At 42.3% G+C, this 16,164-nt stretch overlaps 1 protein-coding gene across 2 annotated transcripts in view; it reads left to right on the forward strand.

The window, feature by feature from the left end:
* tmem65 (transmembrane protein 65) overlaps window positions 1-4,007 on the forward strand; it is a 57,600-nt gene extending 53,593 nt beyond the window's left edge. For both annotated transcript variants that reach the window (XM_055634836.1, XM_055634837.1), the window contains one exon: window positions 2,332-4,007. In XM_055634836.1, the coding sequence (XP_055490811.1) occupies window positions 2,332-2,433 (102 nt within the window). In that variant the 3' untranslated portion in view covers window positions 2,434-4,007. The remainder of the gene's footprint in view (window positions 1-2,331) is intronic.
* The last annotated feature ends 12,157 nt before the right edge of the window (window positions 4,008-16,164 follow it).

The following is a 16,164-nucleotide window of genomic DNA, read 5'->3' on the forward strand; positions in this document are numbered from 1 at the left end:
ACTCAGCTGGTCAAATCTCATTGTTTTAACCCTCAGGGTTATAACTCTCAAGACTCCCCATATCTGAATGTATTTTATATTTGCAAGCATTTTCAAAGTGTGAGCAAAGGTAAGGGGGGGGTCCTGTAAGTGTGAGCAGTGAGGGGGTCCCTGTGAGTGAGCAAAGGTGAGAGGTTTCCTGTGAGAAGTGAGGGGGTCCCTGTGAATGTGAGCAAAGGTAAACGGGGGAGGGGTCACTGAGTGTGATCAGTGAGGGGTTCCCTGTGAGTGGGGAAGACCCTGTGAGTAATCAAGGGTAAACGGTGTCATTTCAAGGTACAATTATCAAACAAAATCTGCATAAAGGGGGCGCTGCCCCCCCCCCCCTTTACCCCCCGCCAGGAGTGTTGCCCCTTGGAAACCTACTGCACCCCCATCTCTCTTCATCTCTTTTCAGTTTTGTCCTGTCTCATGCCTGTTATTAGACGATAATTTGTCAATCTCCCTGGGACCTGTCACTATTGCAAACAATGGAGTTGCTGAGCATGCATCAATCTGGTGCAAGGTTAACAAACAGATTTTTTGCTTCAGACAAATGTGTCGCATTCGGCTGATAAATGACTCTGATTATATACTTTAAAAAAAAACTCTACAACTGTTTTTTCCCCTTGTGGCTCTGAGATATATTGTTGAAGAAAGTACTGTTTAGTTTGGTATGACCAGTCTGCGCAATTCAATATATTGTGGTTTAAACAATATATTGAACAATATATTAAACAAGTCCCCTCTAACTTTGCCGTATGCTTACTTAATCTCTGAATGTCTACATTCTGCCGCTTCATAGCCACAACCAGTACTTGCAACTTCACAAGTTGTCGGAGTACAATTAGGCCATTCGACTCATCGAGTCTACTCCCCCATTCAATCATGACTGATCTCTGCCACCTTATCCCAGTTTCCTGCCTTCTCCCCATAACCCTTGACACTTGTTCTAATCAAGAACTTGTATATCCACTGACTTGGCCTGCACAGTCCTCTGTAGCAATGAGTTCCACAGATTAACTACCCTCTGACAAAAGAAGTTCCTCCTCACCTCCTTTTTAAAAGAGCGCCCTTTAATTCTGAGGCTATGACCTCTGGTCCTTGACTCTCCCACCAGCAGAAACATCCCTTCCACATCCACTCTATGGCTGTCATTATTTTTGCAATTTTCAATGAGGTCCCCCCCCTTAACCTTCTACACTACAACAAGCAGAGGCCTAGTGCTGTCAAACACTCATTCCTGGAATCATTCTTGTGAACCACAGCTGGACCCTCGCCAGAGCCAGCACATCCTTCCTCAGATATGGGACCTCAATTTGCTCACAATACTACAAATGCGGCCTGACCAGTGTCTTATAGAACCTCAACATTACATCCCAGTTTTGTAATCCAGTCATCTTGATGTAAATGCTGGCATTAAATTTGCCTTCGTTACTACCGATTCGATTTGCAAATTAACCTTTTGGGAGTCCTGCACCAGCACTCCCAAGTCCCTTTGCACCTCTGATTTCTAGATTCTCACTCCATTTAGAAAATAATCTAAGCTTTTATTCGCATTACCAAAATGCATGACTCTGCACTTTGCTATACTGCAATTCATCTGCCACTCCTCTGCCCACTCTCCTAACCTGACCAAGTCCTTCTGCAAAGTCCTTGCTCCCTCTACACTGCCTGCCCCTCCACCTATCTTCGCATCATCTGCAAACTGGTCCACAAAGCACTCCACACCCTTATCCAAATCATTCATCTACAAAGTGAAGAGAAGTGGCTCCAGCACTGACCCTTGCGGAACTCCACTAGTCACTGGCAGCCAACCTGAAAAAGTGCCTTTCATTGCAACTCTTTGCCTTCTGCCATCCAGCCAATTTGCTGTATATGCCAGTATCTTCCCTTCAATACCATGGGCTCTCATCCTCCCTCGCAGTCTGACTAGCGGCACCTTATCGAAGGCCTTCTGAAAATCTAGGTAAACAACAGTTGAAGAATTTAACACATGGTTTCCCTTTTTAACACAGGAGGAAAATGCTCATTCTAAACCAGCTAATAAAAAATATTTGAAGCCCAGAAGGTTAAGTTTAAATCTTGAATTTATTGATATTTGACTTAGGAACTAACATAAGTGGGTTAAATTTATAGTTTGGGCTAAGATGCAGAAAACATTTCTGACAACGACTCCTTGCCAGGATAAAGGAGCTGTGATCTTTAACTTTGAAGATTGATTTCATTTGTGTGATTTAAATTTATTTGGAATATGAATTAAATCATTCCCTGATCTATTACATAAAATATCTTAATGTTATTTTCTTTCAGGGAAAAGTTATAGGTGTAACCATTGGTTGCATCCTCGGAATGTTTCCGCTACTGTTCTTCAAAACTGAGGAAGAGGAAATGCAACAAGAACCCAAGAACTGAACCCGTTTACTGATCATTGAATCTATTGCTTGCATCCAGAAGTAATTCTGGGAAAAGAACAATCTTTCATTGAACACCATGTCATTCCAGACTAGGAATGCGGTGGAATATTAACTTTAACATTAACAAAACAAGTTTCACTACTACAAGCATAAACTATATCCATTAATTCATTATCTACATTTGTTTTAAAAGCAAGCGGAGTCACTAAATGTACAGTCATGTGGTCTTTAAAATCAGATTCACTGCATGTCAGACTGCGGTGTTTAATTATCTGCAATACTTTGAAACAATGTTGTCGAGTAGTTAATGTTAAACGTTTTTATCAAAGAATCTAAATGTATTAAATTATGTAAATGTCATAACTGATGTATTCATTTTTAAAAAGATTATTTACATTTGATATGCTGCAATATTTAAGTCTTATGTATCTGTCTGCCTTCCGCAAAGACCGACTCCGCAACTCCCTTGTCAATTCTTCCCTTCCCTCCCTGGGCACTCTCCGTTGCAACCGCAAGAAATGCAACACCTGTCCCTTCGTCTCCCCCCTCGACTCCATTCAAGGACCCAAGCAGTCGTTCCAGGTGCGACAAAGGTTCACCTGTATCTCCTCCAACCTCATCTACTGCATCCGCTGCTCTAGATGTCAGCTGATTTACATCGGGGAGACTAAGCGGAGGCTGGGCGATCGTTTCGCCGAACACCTCCACTCAGTCCGCAATAACCAACCTGAACTCCCGGTGGCTCAGCACTTCAACTCTCCCTCCCATTCCCAATCCGACCTCTCCGTCCTGGGTCTCCTCCATTGCCAGAGTGAGCAACACCGGAAATTGGAGGAACAGCACCTCATATTCCGCCTGGGTTGCTTGCGTCCAGTTGGCATGACCGTTGAATTCTCCCAGTTTTGCTAGCCCTTGCTGTCTCCTCCCCTTCCTTAACCCTCGAACTGTCTCCTCCCATCCCCCCTGCCCTCGGGCTCCTCCTCCTCCCTTTTTCCTTCCTTCTCCCCCCTTTTTCCCCTTCTCCCCCCCACCCCCCATCAATCTGAAGAAGGGTTTTGGCCCGAAACGTCACCTATTTCCTTCACTCCATAGATGCTGCTGCACCCGCTGAGTTTCTCCAGCATTTTTGGGTATAAGTCTTATGATTTGATTTTAAAAAACCTGTGCATATTTTAATTGTGAAGTTTAAAGTTGTATTTCCATGTTCACCCAATAGTTATTGTAATTTTATGTTGTGCTTTTGAACGTGATACTTTGAACTTCATTTCAGTTGCAGGGCATCATTAAATGAAATGGTGATACTTGCTTTGAGTGCAGTGCTGTTAGATTTTTTTTTTTTTTAAAGATGCTGAAAAGCACTTCCAATTAGCACGAAGTAAATGCTATTGATATTAGAGTGATATTTCCAAACCTTAACTTGCATTGTGTTCATTCCAATGCAAATCTTAAAATATTTTGTTTCTTTGGTCCTTCTAAGAAGATATTTCTGCTGTCCGCAGCTGTGATGTCTTTAACTGAAGTTGCTATTTTGAGGGCCTGTACAATGACACTTGTACCGGTGGACAAATTTGAGGGGGGGGTTGGGGTTTGCGGGAGGGGATAGGATGGGGAGGGGGGGGTGAATGGGGGAAGGGGAGCGTGCGCAAAATTATAGCATTTTTTGTTGTGTTTTAGTTATGTGGTAATTGGGTTGCAAGCCAAGATAAGTCAACACAACGGCATCTTTGAATGATCAATGCAGTTTGTCTTTTGCCGAGAGGTGCCTGGAAGGAAAAAAAATAGAACAAATTAGATCAGACATGCTGTGTAGCACAGCACGTTGGTGTTTATTCCAATGCAAATCTTAAAGTATTTTGTTTCTTTGGTCCTTCTAAGAAGATATTTCTGCTGTCCGCAGCTGTGATGTCTTTAACTGAAGTTGCTATTTTGAGGGCCAGTACAATGACACTTGTACCCGTGGACAAATTTTAGGGGGGGGGGGGGGAAGATGGGGTTTGCTAGAGGGGGGCTGGATGGGGGAGGGGGGGTGGATGGGGGGAGGGGCGGGGTGGATGGGGGAGGGGGGGGGGTTGTGTACGAAATTATGCCAGTTTTTGTTTTAGTTTCGTGGTAATTGGTTGCACAACGGCATGAATGATCAATGGCGTTTGTCTTTTGCCGAGGGATGCCTGGAAGAAAAAAATGGAACAAATTAGATCAGAACCCTCAAGGAAAAAAAAAATCTTTTTGGGAGTGAGCATATTGGGGGGGGAAAAAACGTATCAAATGCTGATCTAGGTTTAATAAAAATAATTTAGGCTGAGATATGGAGGCTTTTAATTACTGCCTTCAATTGTGAAGTAATCTGCTTAGCTTTATTTATAATGCAGCTAATTTGCATTCTTTTTGTGCAAGCAAATTTGTTTTGTGTGAACATTAAAATAGTGCAATGACTTGTAGTTTACAGCTTAATGTTTGTATGATAAATTTGTAGTTATATAAAATATTACTTGTATATAATTTGTGATGTCTAAATAAATGTGAGGAAACTCATTTTCATTTGACAGACAGATGTTACGATGGATTTTTCTTTATTGAAAGCTTCATATATGATCTAGAGTGTTAACATTTACTCTATCATCCACCCACAAAAATTCTTCATGTGTGCAACTATCATGTTCTTATATTGCACTAAAATGTTTTAAGTTTTCAAAATGATATATTTAATGTAGTGACTAACTTTAGAGAAGGGGTGCATATTGAAAGACAGGAAGGCTCTATAAAAATTGGGACAGGCTGCATTTGAGTGAGTGAGCGGCCTAGTGAGGGAAGTACCCTGTGAGAAAAGTGTGAGTCTTTGGCTCGAGAGTCTTCGGAGAGGAGGCTGAGGAGAGGAGACCACGCAATACGCTTGAGAGGCTAAGGATTCTGGGAGAGGCAAAGAGGTTTGCCACGCACTGCAAGGGAGCAGTGGACCAGACAGGAAGAGCGGACGGAATTACCACTAGACAGCCAAACCAGTAGGTAATTTACGGCTGGGGTGAGTACTTTCCCATTTATAGGAGGTAGGATTATATAAATAAGGGGTGTATCAATACAGTAGGGGATTCTTAAATAGGACCAGTTAATTACTTATATAAGATGGGCGGTCAGGAGATGTGCCAATACTGCGAGATGTGGGAATTTGTCGACACCATTGATGTAGAAGATCCCTACAGCTGCAGTAAGTGTTTGAGGCTAGAGGAACTCCAGCTCCGCATAGATGAGCTGGAGACCCAACTTCATACGCTGCGGTACATCAGGGAGGGGGAGTATTACCTGGATGTTTTGTGCCAGGGGATGGTCACACCGACCAGTTTAACTAATTCAGTAGGCAGTGAGCAAGGAAAGGAAGGTGTGGCCATAAGCGAGGCAGGTAGGGGGAACCAGGAGGAGATGCGGCAGGAGCCACAGCCCTTGTCCCTGACGAGCATGACCGAGGCTCTTACTCAATGTAAGGACGGGATCAGGGGCTGTGGGAGGGATGAGCAACCTGGCTGCAGCACCGTGGATCAGGAGGCCATTCAAGAGGGGGGAGTTAGAAGAAATGCCGTAGTGATAGGGGATAGTATTATTCGGGGGGTAGATAAGGTTCTCTGCGGCCAGCAGAACATGTCCCGAAGGCTGTGTTGCCTACCCGGTGCTAGGGTTAAGGATATCTCTGCGATGCTGGAGAGAAATTTGCAGAGGGAGGGGGAGGATCCAGTGGTCGTGGTCCATGTGGGGACCAATGACATAGGAAGGACGAGGAAGGAGGATCTGCTGAAGGAGTTTGAGCAGTTAGGGAATAAATTAAAAAGCAGAACCTCGAGGGTACTGATCTCCGGATTGCTACCTGAGCCACGGGCCAAATCGGCAAGGGTACGTAAAATTAAAAAGCTAAATGCGTGGCTCAAAGACTGGTGTGGGAATAATGGGTTTGGTTTCTTGGGCCACTGGCACCAGTACTGGGACAGGGGGGATCTGTTCTGTAAGGACGGACTTCACCTGAACGGTGCTGGGACTGGGGTCCTGGCAAATCATATAACTAGGGCAGTAGAGAGGTCTTTAAACTAAGTAGCGGGGGGGAGGTATCAAGGGGGGTAATAACGGCAGGGGTAGAGGAAATAGAGCAGGGTATCAGTGGGGAAGCGGAAAGTCAAAATGTGACAGGAGACAGAATGTGTGAAGATAAAGCTTTAGATGTAAAAGGGGCAAAAACGGAAAGGAAGGGTAGTAAAAATCATCTGAAAGTGCTTTATCTAAATGCACGGAGTATTCGTAATAAGATAAATGAATTAACGGTGCAATTAAGTATATATAGTTATGATATCGTGGCCATTACGGAGACATGGCTGCAAGGGGATCAGGACTGGGAGTTAAATATAGAGGGGTACTCGACAATTAGGAAAGATAGACAGGAAAGAAAGGGAGGAGGGGTGGCCCTTTTAATAAGGGAGGGAATAACGGCAATAGAGAGGAAGGATATTGCGTTGAAGGATCAGGATAGTGAAACAGCTTGGGTACAGATAGAGAATAATAAGGGGAAAAAAACACTAGTGGGTGTAATTTATAGACCTCCAAATAGCTGTGACGCTGTTAGTCAGAACATAAATCTGCAAATAGTTGACGCATGTAAAAAGGGAACTGCTGTAATCATGGGGGACTTCAATTTTCATATTAATTGGGCAAACCAAACTGGGCAGGGTAGACTAGAGGAAGAGTTTATAGAATGTATTAGAGACGGGTTCCTAGAACAGTATGTCACAGAACCGACAAGGGGGGAGGCAATCTTGGATCTGGTCCTGTGTAATGAAGCAGGATTAATTAAAAATGTCATAGTTAGGGACTCGTTGGGAACAAGTGACCACAATATGGTCGAATTCCATATTCAAATAGAAGGGGAGCAGGTTGAAACAGGCTAGGGTGCTTAGTCTAAATAAGGGGGATTATGAAGGTATGAGCACTGAGCTGATCAAAGTTGACTGGGATAGCAGACTCAAGAATAAGACGGTACATGAGCAGTGGTGTACGTTTAAGGGTATACTGTATAACCTTCAAGAAAAATTTATTCCTATGAAGAAAAAAAGGGGTAAGGGTAAGAACAGTCAGCCATGGCTCAGTAAAACTATAAAGGATAGTATTCGGCTGAAGGCAAGGGCATATAAGGTAGCCAGAGATAGTGGGAGGGTAGAGGATTGGGAAGCATTTAAAGGTCAGCAAAAAATAACTAAGAGATTAATTAAGACGGGGAAAATAGACTATGAAAGGAATTTAGCGAACAACATAAAAACTAATAGTAAGAGTTTTTATAGCTATATAAAAAGAAAAAGGGTGGCTAAGGTGAACGTTGGTCCATTGGAGGGTGAGACTGGAGAGTTGTTGGTGGGGAACATGGAAATGGCAAAGGCATTAAACGAGTATTTTGTATCAGTCTTCACCATAGAAGACACAAAAAATATTCCAACGCTGGATAAACAGGGGGCGGTAGGAATGGAGGAGCTAAATACTATTAAGATCACCAAGGAGGTGGTATTAGGGAAATTAATGAGACTGAAGGAGGATAAATCCCCTGGGCCTGATGGATTACATCCAAGGGTCTTGAGGGAGATAGCGGTGGGGATTGTGGATGCATTGGTGATAATTTTCCAAAACTCCCTGGAGGCAGGAACGGTCCCAGTGGATTGGAAAATGGCCAATGTAACACCTATATTTAAAAAAGGAAGTAAACAGAAGGCGGGTAACTATAGACCGGTTAGTCTAACATCGGTGGTGGGTAAAATGTTAGAGACAATTATTAAAGAAACACTAACGGGGCACTTGGATAGACATGACTTCATCGGACAGAACCAGCATGGTTTTGTGAAGGGGAAGTCCTGTTTAACGAATCTGCTCGAATTCTTTGAGGAAGTAACAACCCGGGTGGATAAAGGGGAACCGGTGGATGTGGTATACTTGGACTTCCAAAAGGCTTTTGACAAGGTGCCACATAAGAGACTATTGCTAAAAATAAAAAATTATGGGATTGGGGGTAATATATTAGCATGGGTAGAGGATTGGCTAACAAATAGGAAGCAGAGAGTGGGGATAAATGGTTCATACTCGGGATGGCAACCGGTAACTAGCGGGGTTCCGCAAGGGTCGGTGCTGGGACCCCAGTTGTTCACAATTTATATAAATGATTTGGAGGAGGGAACCAAGTGTAATATATCAAAATTTGCGGACGATACAAAAATGGGAGGAAAAGTAGGGGATGAGGAGGATAGGAAGAGTCTGCAAAAGGATATAGATAAGCTAGGTGAGTGGGCAACAACTTGGCAGATGAAATTTAATACTAATAAATGTGAAGTCATTCACTTTGGGAAAAAAAATGATAGGGCAAGTTATTTTCTAAATGAGGAGGAGCTGCGTTGTAATGCAACGCAAAGGGATCTAGGGGTATTAGTACATGAATCACTGAAAGTTAGTATGCAGGTGCAGCAAGCAATCAGGAAGGCCAATGGAGTTTTGGCCTTTATTGCTAGGGGGATTGAGTATAAAAACACGGAGGTCTTGCTGCAGCTGTACACAGTATTAGTGAGACCACATTTGGAATACTGTGTACAGTTCTGGGGTCCATACTTAAGAAAGGATGTACTAGCCCTGGAGGCAGTGCAGCGAAGGTTTACAAGATTAATTCCTGCAATGAGGGGATTGACATATGAGGAAAGGTTAAGTAGGCTTGGAACTCTACTCTTTGGAGTTTAGAAGAATGAGAGGCGATCTCATTGAAACATATAAGATCGTGAGGGGCCTTGATCGGGTGGATGCACCGAGGATGTTCCCAATGATCGGGGAAACTAGAACTAGGGGACATAGTTGCAGAATAAGGGGGGGCTCTTTTAAAACTGAGATGAGGAAGAACTTCTTCACCCAGAGGGTGGTTAATTTATGGAATTCACTGCCCCAGGGAGCAGTGGAAGCAGAAACTTTAAATATATTTAAGACTAAAATAGATGGTTTTTTTAGCTGCCAAGGGGATAAGGGGCTACGGGGAGAGGGCAGGGATATGGACCTAGGTATGGTTAGTATAGTAAGACCTGAGTGATCTCCTGGACAAGTGTCGATCGCCTAGATTGGGGTCGGAGAGGAATTTCCCGGATTTTTTTCCCGAATTGGACCTGGGTTTTTATCCGGTTTTTTGCCTCCCCCAGGAGATCACGAGGTTCTTGGGGTGGAGAGGGGTGATAGCGGTATAAAGGGGAGGGTAGTGTCTTGTGTTCTGTGTCTTGTGTCTACTGTTTGTGGGTAAGTGTGTCTGTTTAGTGTTCAGCCATGAGCGAATGGCGGTGCGGGCTCGATGGACCTGGTGGTCTGCTCTCGCACCTACTTTCTATGTTTCTATGTTTCTATGACCTAAAGTCCATGCTGAAAGAATACATTGATCTATAGATAGTGTTTCAGGTTTATGAGTGGCTGGTCTGTTATTTTGGCCTGAACCATGATAGTTCATTTGACCTGAAGACAAGCTAGCAAAGAGCGTTTGTTTGAGATGATGAATTCCAGATCACAAGGGCTTTATAAATGAATAGGAGAACATAAAAAGCATTGCCAGGCCAAGGCACTGTCCCAGTATTTTGTAAGAAGCGACATTTCCTGACAATCGTGAACATGTCAGCTTTAATTTGTAAGGATATGTTCGACGAGTCATTCAGTACAAAACGAGCACTGAGTCGCAGAAACCATACCAACTATCAGGCACTCATTTGTGCTAATCCGGTTTTATACACCACCACTTTTTTCACCAACTCCCCAAAGTTTCTACCAGCTAGACCTTCTTAGTGGGCAATTAACCTACCAACATACAGTGCTTTTGAAGAAAACTGGAGCACCCAAAGGAAGCACACTCAGACAGAGGGAGAACAAACTCCAAACAGGCAGCACCAAAGGTTAAACTTGGACTCTAATCAGTGGAGATGATGCAGCAGCTCCACCAGCTGCCCCACTCTGCCTTATGATTCAATTCATCACCAAAGTTCAAAGTCCTCGATTTTCATTAAGGTTTCATTTTCACAGCAAGGCTACAATTTTGATTCCATATTACCCTGGACCTACCTGGATACCACGTTACAATTTCCTGTACACTTTCAATGGGCTGGTGGAACCGATTTCCGTACACTTTAAAGGTGGAATCCGTGAACACACACTCAACTTGGATGTGCCCTTTTAAATAATGTACCTGCCTGGCAGCACCCTCTCCCATATTTACGCAAAAAATAACCAAAGAAATGTTGGGGAAATGGATGCGATCTTTATGCAGATTTGGTTTCTATGTACAACAGCAATGAATTGAAATTCATCAATTTACTTTTTGTAGCAATCTTGAGTTCTGATAAGGGCTATGCTGAAGGAATGCATACCTCTGGTGACGTTTCCAACTTTCTAAATTAACTCTTGATATTCTGTCACCCCTAGATGCCAACATGCCATGATTATGTTGGTGCTCGAGGGATGGCAGTATGAACCAACCCTGAGATCTATATAGAAGTCAAGGGGATCTGAAAATTTGCCTCATCCAGTAGTGGTCGGTTGGAGTTAGTAAGGGCGATTTTCCCAGCTCTGTTGCCGGTTACTAGATTGCTTTGGTGCAGACCCCTAAAGTAGTACAGTACACTACCTGCAATTTTCACCCAGTTCATTCATTCCCCTTTCTATATATTTGACACCTTTATAGAATTACACCTTTGTGTCATTCTATATGTCTCTGTTTTTCTCGCTGTTGACACTGCAGTGTTCCGGAGCCCCATGTAATCATAAGCATTGACAGGTCAATTCCCTTAATTGTTTGGAAGATACGGATGTCGTTGGAAATGCAGGTCCATTCCTAAATTGTCCCTGAAACAAGGAAGCAGTCGAGTTAACCACTTGTAAAGGAAGTGGCCGAATCGGGAACTCCAAGCCGCGGAGTGTGTTCGGTCTGTCCCGACGTCAGAGCTTCGATCATCCCGACGAGAGGGCTCGCACATCGGGCCGGCCGTAGCGACCACGGGTGAACAAAGGAGGAACACCGACTGAACTTTATTGCCTTCCATCACAGTGAGGAATGCTGTGGTGGATGTTTATGTTGAATTGTATTGTGTCCTTTTTAATTGTATAGTTGCATGATGACTCATTTCACTGTAACTTCATTGTACAGGGTCTTGGTGAGACCACACCTGGAGTATTGCGTACAGTTTTGGTCTCCAAATCTGAGGAAGGACATTATTGCCATAGAGGGAGTGCAGAGACGGTTCACCAGACTGATTCCTGGGATGGCAGGACTGTCTTATGAAGAAAGACTGGATAGACTTGGTTTATACTCTCTAGAATTTAGGAGATTGAGAGGGGATCTTATAGAAACTTACAAAATTCTTAAGGGGTTGGACAGGCTAGATGCAGGAAGATTGTTCCCGATGTTAGGGAAGTCCAGGACAAGGGGTCACAGCTTAAGGATAAGGGGGAAATCCTTTAAAACCGAGATGAGAATAACTTTTTTCACACAGAGAGTGGTGAATCTCTGGAACTCTCTGCCACAGAGGGTAGTTGAGGCCAGTTCATTGGCTGTATTTAAGAGGGAGTTAGATGTGGCCCTTGTGGCTAAGGGGATCAGGGGGTATGGAGAGAAGGCAGGTACGGGATACTGAGTTGGATGATCAGCCATGATCATATTGAATGGCGGTGCAGGCTCGAAGGGCAGAATGGCCTACTCCTGCACCTAATTTCTATGTTTCTATGTTTCTATGTTAATTGGTGCATGTGACAATTAAATGTGAACCTTGTACCCCGAACCTTTAGTGAGTCTAGAATCACCTATGGGCCAGTCGGAAGTAGAATGCAACATTTTCCTTTCCTGTGGGCAATTAATATACCAGTTACTTTTTACAACAATCTGGCGATGATGGCTTTTTGCTTTAAATTCCAGATTCATTTAATTACTGAAATTCAATTCTAAAGCTGCCACGGTGGGATTCCGACATATGTCTCTAGATAAATGATCCAGAAACTGGCTGGTATTATACTATGCCTCTTATAACTTGTCGTTTCAGGGGCTATTATGGCCTGCAGTATTTTCTTTTTTAAAGTCTAGTTAAACTGTGGTTGAAGATAATTGTCATGCTAATCTGAGGAGTTTCGCCATGTTATTTCTGTCCTCAGTCTCCTCCATTTTCAGAGTGAGGCTAAATGCAAATTGGAGGAACAGAATCCTATATCTTGCTTGGGCAGCTTACAGCCCAGTGGTATGAATATTGATTTCTCTCACTTCAGGTAGTCCCGGCAATCCCTCTCTCTCTATCCCTCCCCAACCCAAGGTGCACCAGCTTCTCATTTTCACCCAACAAACAGCTAACAACAGCCTGTCTCCTTTATCATCGTTACTTTTTTTGCATATTTTTTTTCATTGTTCATTATCTCTACATCATCATCTATTATCTCTTGTTTCCCTTCTCCCTAACCAGTCTGAAGAGGAATCTTGACCCCCCCCCAACATCACCCATTCCTTCTCTCCAGAGATGCTGCATGTCCCGCAGTGTTACTCCAGCTTTTTGTGTCTATCTTCAGTTTAAACCAAAGATACTTTGGTTTAAACCAACATCTGCAGTTCCTTCCTACACTCCTCGGCCTTTACTCCACCTCCACCTATTCTCCCACACCACCCTGGCAAGCCACATTCTATTCCTACCATTGGGAAGAAGGCACAGGAGTCTGAAAACCGGAACCACCAGGTTCAAGAATGGGTATTCTTATTTTTCTTTATTATATATTATCTTTGTGTACTAGGTTGTAGACGCGTTATGCAGCAGCAAGCAAAAATTTAATTGTGCTGTTGTCAGTACCTATGAGAATTAAAGACCATTGACACTTGATATCATTACAGATATGTTCTTCCCAATTCCTGCCAGCCCACCCCTCACTATTTTACCTAGACTCTCTCTCTCTCTATATATCTATCTATATCTCTCTCTATCTCTCTATATCTTCTCTCTCTTCTCTCTCTCTCTCTCTTCTCTCTCTCTCTCAGACTCTATCTCTGGTCTCTCTCTCTCTACATATCTCTCTCTCTCTCTCTTTCTCATCTCTCTCATCAATCTCTCTCTCTCTCTCTCTCTCTCTCTCTCTCTCTTATCTCTCTCTCTCTCCTCTCTCCTCGTCTCTCTCTCTCTCTCTCTCTCTCTCTCTCTCTCTATATTATTAAAATTTTCAATTGTGGATTGATTGTGCTTGTAGTTTTTTTTATATAGATAGAAAGAGAGAGAAAAAAAAAGAATTACAAATGTCAAAAAAGAAAAAAAGGAGGAATGCGTTACTAATAATACGTAATTGGAGATAGGTTCGTAGATTATAAAGTATAACTTTTCATCGAATCCCGAGTTCAAGCTTCAGTTAAGTTTCTGTGCCGAGCCAATCTATCCCTTCAAATAGTTAATGAATGGGGACCATATTTTAACAAAAAGTTCTTGTTTGTCCATTAAGACAAGTCTAATTCTTTCAAGATGTAGGGTCTCCGACATTTCCACGATCCACATTTTACTTGTGAGGGTTCTAGACCTATATTCACGGAAGCATCGTAAAGTCTCCAACATTGTCCAGTTCTGATGGTAGGACAGCAATGACTATGTTTCTTTCTGAGTGCTACCAAAAATCATCCCTTGATTATACAAGGGATTTTTTTTAAAGCCTTCTTCACCGAGCTGGAATCAATATTGCTTTTACCAAACTGCCACTCTCGTATTATCATGGACATTTCCCAATTGTACATTGTCAAGGTCACTTTACAGTTAACATAAAAATAGCTGCATATCTGCCTTATAATTTATAGTTGTACAGGTATTCCATAAATTATCTATTGCCTTTTAAAACTCAATCTAAATTTGTAGAGGCATACAGCATAAAAATGGGCCATTTGGCCAGTATGTCCATGCCAATCTTTTTCCCCAATAATCCCATTTGTCCACTATAGGGCTGTACCCTTCAATGCCTTGCCCATCAAAATAGTTCTTAAATATAGTCATTGTTTTTGATTTGAACCTTGAGTTCCAGATATCGTTTGCTCTGTGTGGGAATGATAAACTACTTTTACCTCGGATCCCTCTTTAGATCTCCATTCTTTGTTCATGAACCTATACCCTCTTATTTAAGTAAGTAAGTAAGTTTATTGGCCAAGTATTCACATACAAGGAATTTGCCTTGGTGCTCCGCCCACAAGTAACAACACGACATACAGTGACAGTTACAAATGACTCAGAAAACACTGAACATTAATAATAATAAAACATTAATGATAAAACACCAATGATCAAGCATGTGAACCAACAAAATACCAGATCAAAGGGAGGCTACAGATTTTTGGCTGTTGAGTAGAGCAACTACTCGTGGATTAAAACTGTTTTTATGTCCTGCTGTGGCAGCTTTGACAGTCCAGAGTCGCCTTCCATTTTTGATAACCAACCATGGGAAAAAAAGGTTCTGACTGTCCACTCTATCCATGCTTCTGATAACTTCATATATCAATTACATACTAATAATAACGTATTGTGTGTTACCTATCATCCTCTACTTTCATTTGTGGATTATTAGTTACTAGTTTCATTATTTCAATGGATAATTGAACTTCATTCATTTGATGAAACGAATGATGAATTTCATCATTCATGAAACAATGAATCCATAAAATAATATGGTATTATTGTTACACGCATTTTCTTCCAAGTGCCAAATGTGACAAAGCAGAAAAAATATACATGGCTGCAAGTTTGAAATAAAAACAAAGATTATTGGAAATATTCATCAGGTTTTTCAGCTTCTGTGAAAAGAGAAACTGAGGTAATATTTCAGATCAATGACCTTTCATCAGTAATGTGCCTTTTTATTTGTGCCTGAAGACTGCAACGACCAGGTTCAGGCTACTTCCCCTCAGCCATCAGGCTATTAAACTTGTCTCGGACAAACCCCGAACATTAATAACCCATTATCCGTGATTTGCACTTTATCAGTTTATTTATTCATGTGTGTATATACGTCTATAATGGTATATGGACACCACTGCTCTCTTCTGTAGTCAATGCCTACTATGTTCTGTTTTGCTGAACTGCAAATGCAAGGATTTCGAAGGTTACCAATCAGCTGGAGAAACTCATGCAGCAATATCTCTGGAGCGAAGGAAATAGGCAACGTTTCGGCCCGAAACGTTGCCTATTTCCTTGCTCCATAGATTTGCTGCACCCGCTGAGTTTCTCCAGCTTTTTGTGTAACCTACATGTCCCAGTTGTGCTTGTGCAAAGCAAGAATTTCATTGTCCTATCAATGGACTTCGACAATAAACTCTCTTTAATCTTGAATCTTGAACTTACTTGCTAAACATTTTGCACAAAATTTGTTGCTTCTTGTATATACATTTCCCAGAAGGCTTGTGAATCAAACATCAATAGATGAGCAGAAATGTATTCGGAAAAAGTGAACACATTAATTAAAATATGTTATTGGTATTCTAATTCTCATCTTTGTTAAAATATCATTAGCTTTACCCATTCCAGGCTAACTGCCTGCAACAATACAGCCGTGCCCTAACTGGAACCAGTGATTCAACTATTGGTACCCAATAACAATGATGGTCAGCAAACACACAGTTGAATCGCTGGTTCCAGTTTTGTCTCCTTGTTTTTATTTTTGAAAACGCAACTACCTGACCTGATGAGTATTTCCAGCAACATTTTGC

This window comes from Leucoraja erinacea, chromosome 4 (assembly GCF_028641065.1).
Source record: "Leucoraja erinacea ecotype New England chromosome 4, Leri_hhj_1, whole genome shotgun sequence".
In the NCBI taxonomy this organism is placed as follows: domain Eukaryota; kingdom Metazoa; phylum Chordata; class Chondrichthyes; order Rajiformes; family Rajidae; genus Leucoraja; species Leucoraja erinaceus.